Below are 5,173 nucleotides of genomic sequence, written 5' to 3'. Positions count from 1 at the left end.
CTCTTTTCCTCGACGGATGCACTCCGGCGAGAAGAGGAGAGTTCTCTAACTATTTTCCCTCGACGGACGAGCCCCCCGCGGCTCGGCCGTGCCCCTCCCGCCCCGGGCCGGGCTGTTCTCCCCGCCGGGTCCTACGCGGCTCCTTTAAGCTCCAGGGCGTGATGTCACTGAGCCGGAGGCACCGAGCGCGAGGCGCGCGAGAACGGAGAGATCCCTCACCGCTGTGGGATCGCTGTCCCGTCCGGACTGAGGGCACGGGGCTTGGTGGGAATCGCCTCCCGTCGGGGAATCCCTGCCTGGTGCGAACCCTGTGACTGTAGACATCATAGAATCATAGAATTAACCAGCTTGGAAGAGACCTCAAAGATCATCGAGTTCCACCCTGGTCCGGAGGGATTCTCTGCCGGCAGGACATCCCCTGACCGGCAGGGAATAGCAGCCCGGTGGGACGGGCTGGGTGGCTCAGCATGGGAAGTTTCCAGCTGCAGGACTTCGTGGCAGGCTTGGTGGGTGGTAAGTGATGCTGCGAGTTCGGGCTGGGGGGAGGGAGAGACGTGGGGAAAGCAGCCGTGCCTGGGGATAAAATCCCTCGTGTCTTTAATGTCTAGATTAATTCAGACATTGGAATAGGTTGCCTGGGATGGGCAGGGAGTCACTTCCAGGGAGTCACCATCCCTGGAAGTGTTTAAGAGGCATCTAGACCTGGTGCTGGAAAAAAAATGGTTTAGGGTTTAGGGGTTACAGCAGAGTGAGAGGTTAATGGTTGGGCTTGATGATCTTAAAGGTCTCTTCCAGCCTTGATGATTCCATAACACTATACCAATGGTCTGTGTGTCTGCCCAGCATCTCCCAAGGTTTGTTTTGCTTTGTTTTGGCTCACAAGTGCAGTTTCATCCCATTTCCACAGGCGGAATACTTAAAATTGAAGTCACAGAACATGTGATGTTGCAGCGTGGGGATGACTTCTAGAGCCCTCCCATACCCCCAGCTCTGCCAGCTCTCCCATCCTGGAAGCTCTGCTGGCTTCAGAGTGCAGTTGGCAGCAGCCAACCTGGGGTCCCCCAGCCCCTCATGCCTAGGAAAGGCACTGCTGGGCTCTGTCCCCACTGCCCTGCCACGGCCACTGGGCTGATGGCCAGAGCAGGGATTGATCCTGTCTGCTGGGAATGCCTATGGCAACACCAGGAAACACATCTCAGAAAGAAAACCGAAACACGATGACTTGTAGAGGTGCCAGTAAAGGGACATGTTTCACGGAACTGAGAGACACCTACTGGGTTTCACAGCTGAGAGGGTGAGCAGCCTTGCTGCCCCACTCCAGGCTGGGCAGAGGGTCCACCAGCCACCACAGAGAAAAACTCTGCCCAGCTGACCACTCACACCAGGCACACGAGGTGGGTGTGAGGTGGCTCACGGGTGACCGGCCAGACAAGGTTAATAAGTTAGCTGACTCTAGAAATCCCAGAATCTCTGCCAAAAGCTTACGTGAGCAGCTGATTTTTGGATCTTCGTAGCCTGTGGTCATGCCTTCTGCCCCACTGTTGCTGCACACCCCCAGGCATGGGACAGGATGTCCCAGGAGGTGAACAGCTACTAACACTCAGCAGCAGTGACAGATTGCAGTTTTTGTGTGTCGCATTAGACCACAGATGGTCTCAGGTCCAGGAGGAGAGGGGACATTTTATAACACATTTTTGAGTAAAGTCATGATGTGTTTAGCAAGGGCATGATGTATTTACCCACTATAAGTGAGAAATTTCATGTAGTCTCCAAAGCACTCATGGGCACTGATTTGCACAGACTTCCTGATGAGGAAGCATCACAAATTTCTCACCATCTCTGCAAACCCTAAAAACTGCCAGTGTTGTTTGCAACAAACACACAAAATCATATGGCACACAGGCTGTTCCAGTCTCCTGGACTAGAGGGAAACCAAACTCTGTGCTGCCACAAGAGGCCCTGGCAGTGAGTGGCATGGGTAGGTGGGCAGATGGTAAGAGAGAATGGGTCAGTTTCTCCCAGAGAACCATAGGGAATGAGGCTGGATGGGACTGTAGAGATGTATACAGAGCAGAATCCTCTTTATCTGAATTATTACTGACAGGTATCTCTAGAAACTGCTCTTAAAACAGCAAAGAGTGAGGGGTTCACAGGTCCCATTAGCAGTCAGCTCTAGGACATCTCTTTCTGAGGCAGAAGAAAGCATTTCCTTGTGTCTATCAGGAATCTCACTATTCTAAGGCTAAAAATTTGTGTGAGCTTACAGGAGTGCAAGAGAGGTTGGTCATGGACAGGACATACGAACACAACACCTCCTTCTCTTGCTCAGATGCCTTTAAGATATAAAGCTGATGTAGTCCAGGAGAATGGTCACAGAAAGTGTTGTGCTCAGGTACAGGGCACCATGTTCATCATTGCTCTAGCTTGGCACCTTACCCCTGTTCCTATGGAATTCTCCTCTCCTATAAACCCTCTGCATCCTGTCCTATCACAAAATGTTTTCAGTGTTTTGTGTAATACTCTGCTTCCATCCCCAGGAGTTGCCAGCGTGGTTGTGGGCCATCCCCTGGACACCATCAAGGTAAAACACTTCAAACTATGTTCTCAAGTCACCATCCAAACCCCCACTGATCCAGACCCTCTCTCTAAGTGACACTTCAAAGGACATTCACTTACCCCAAGGGGGAATTTAGCCAGGATAAAAATGTTTTCAAAGACTTTCTTCCTCTCTCAAGCTCATTTTGAAAGAGAAAGTAGAAGAACTGACTAATATGTGTGAGTTCCTCCATGGAGAATTAATGCTGAAAATTAAACCTGCCCTTACTTAATGTGTGGTTCACAGAACAGTTCTGCCAATGTTTTATTGAACTTTGCCACAAACAAGTATTCAAAGGGCAATGAGGGAACTGTATTTGTTTTGCTGCAGGCACATTTTTATGTGTTTTCCTAGTGCTGGCAATGCTGGAAGGGCAGAGTGCTGGGATTGTTATCCCAGGGCTATGACACAGAGTATTTACAATTCCTGCCAGACAATTATTTCTCAGAGGGAAAGATTTAGAGAAGCAAGAAGATATTTGCCAACACGATACAGACAAGCCCATGCACACACCAATGCATCCTGCTCAACTGAGTTGACAATCTCTACTGATGCAGAGATAGAGAGGAAGATCCTGTTGCTTTCCCGTGTTGCCTGATCTTATTGTGGCCTTGGGGTACTTGAAGGGGACCTATAAACCAGCCAGATTTTTTAGCAGGGACTATTGTGATAGGACAAGGGGTAATTGTTTTAAACTGAAGGAAAGTAGGCTTAGATTAGATATAAGGAAGAAAGTTTTTACAATGAGGGCGGTAAAACACTGGCACAGGTTGCCCAGAGAGGTAGGGCAATGTCCCATCCCCGGAAACATTCAAGGTCAGGTCGGACAGGGCTCTGAGCAACCTGGTCTAGTTGGAGATGGCCCTGCACACTGCAGGGAGGTTGGACTAGATGATCTTAAAGTGTCCATTCCAACCCAAGCTATTCTAAGATTCTATGTGCTCTACTGTGTTTCAAGGCTGGTTGCTGGCACCAGGCAGGGCTGCTAGATTTCACAAACCCAAAAGCTGCTGGTCCTGTTTGCACCTTAAAGACCCTTGGAAAGGGATGGGGAGGAGGCAGAGTCCAGCACAGCCTACACTGCATCCCTTCCCTAGCCAGCACAGCCATACCCTTGCACACAGCTCCTGGGATAAGGAGCTGGCCAGCCAGCCCTATCCTTTCTGAGCTCCTAAGGTGATCCCAGCCCCAGGAGCATCACTGTGCAAAGATGAGCACAGATTCCACATGGGAGAAACCACAAGGCCAAGGCAACCCCCATCTCAGGCTGCTGGTCAGGGTGTCATTGCCAGGTTTGAAGGATTCTGGCAACAAGGATCCTGCTGGGAAGCACAGAGTTTCTGGATGCCAAGAAAGAGCAAGCCCATCCTTCAGCACTTATAAAGAAAAACTGTCAGGCTGCCCCCTCTGTTACCCTTGGCTTGGGACATTGCCTGGGAATACCAAGTAGGCAGCTTGTTACCTTTCCAAATTTAGGGGCAGGAAAGTGGGAAAGAGAGTTTTTACACAGCTTCCCATCAAGCAGGCTTCCTCCTTCAGCCACCCCTTCCCAGTTTTGCAGCTTCCCTCAAACCCAAGCAGCTGTTTTTTTCCCACAGTCTCACAAAATTCTAAAAGTTCTGCCTTTACTCACTTTTCATCCTCTCCACTGCATTCATTTTCCCAGAACTTTCTTCAGCTTCTGGGTGTCCCCTGAAAGCCCTTTCTAATCGAAACATAACATAAGGGAGAATTTTCCTGAGGAATATCCATACTGGTAGCAGTTGACTTTGTCAGAGGTGCCACCAGGGACAGCAGAGCTGGGTGTTAACAGATTAGCTAAGGGTCATGTGTAGGAGCAGGTTGTGAGGATGGCTCAGTTGCCCTCTGTTACTGAAAAAAGGTATTAACCTGAACCTCTAAATACCTGGTTACTGTGTAAAAGAAAAAAACCCAACAAGCCCATGGAGGCAAAATGGAAATGCCTGGGCTAAGCATTCAGATGAGGCCAGGAAGGAACTCAGGGCTGGGCACTGCAGTTGTCCTGTCCTGGGCTGCTCACGGTGCAGGTGCCTCCCTGCTGTCCCCCCTGGAGAGTGTGTCACAGTGCATTACCCTCAGGTGATTTAGGGTGTGCATGGTCTGCACCCATGGCCCAGACCTGCCCACATTGCACAACGTGTGCTGCGTGAGCTGCAGCAGCTTCTTCACGTACCAACTTGTTCCTAAGGGCTCAGAAAATATTCTGCTTTTGTTGCTGCCTTCTCCATGGCCTCTGGCCAGGCACAGAGCAGTGTGGTGACGCTCAGTGTGTGCACACAGCTGCATGGTGGGGTGGGAGGTGAGCCTGGGGTAAGAGGTGAACCTGGACTTCACTCCCTCCTGCTCCCCAGCCAGGGTCACACCGTGGCACCCACCAGCCTCTTGCAGGGCTCTGGGCCAAAGATTGTGGCATTCAACCTACTATTTGCCATCCAAAAGCTCTCCCCAGGCATGAACTCTGGAGGACACGCTCCTTTGGGCTTTAAATTCCCAAATAATTTCCTGCTTCATCCTAGTGTAAGTCAGGGCTGAGCCAGCAGATGGGACTGGACACTG

At 50.6% G+C, this 5,173-nt stretch overlaps 1 protein-coding gene across 1 annotated transcript in view; it reads left to right on the top strand.

Moving 5' to 3' along the window:
- The first annotated feature begins 467 nt into the window (after nt 1-467).
- SLC25A48 (solute carrier family 25, member 48) overlaps nt 468-5,173 on the top strand; it is a 13,021-nt gene continuing 8,315 nt past the window's right edge. The window contains exons 1-2 of the mRNA XM_009079373.1: nt 468-513; nt 2,538-2,581. Of these exons, the coding sequence (XP_009077621.1) occupies nt 468-513; nt 2,538-2,581 (90 nt within the window). The remainder of the gene's footprint in view (nt 514-2,537; nt 2,582-5,173) is intronic.

This window comes from Acanthisitta chloris, unplaced genomic scaffold, assembly GCF_000695815.1.
Source record: "Acanthisitta chloris isolate BGI_N310 unplaced genomic scaffold, ASM69581v1 scaffold19147, whole genome shotgun sequence".
NCBI classification, from domain to species: Eukaryota; Metazoa; Chordata; class Aves; order Passeriformes; family Acanthisittidae; genus Acanthisitta; species Acanthisitta chloris.
Note: the sequence above shows the minus strand (reverse complement) of the source record. Positions and strands in the feature narration are given on the sequence as shown.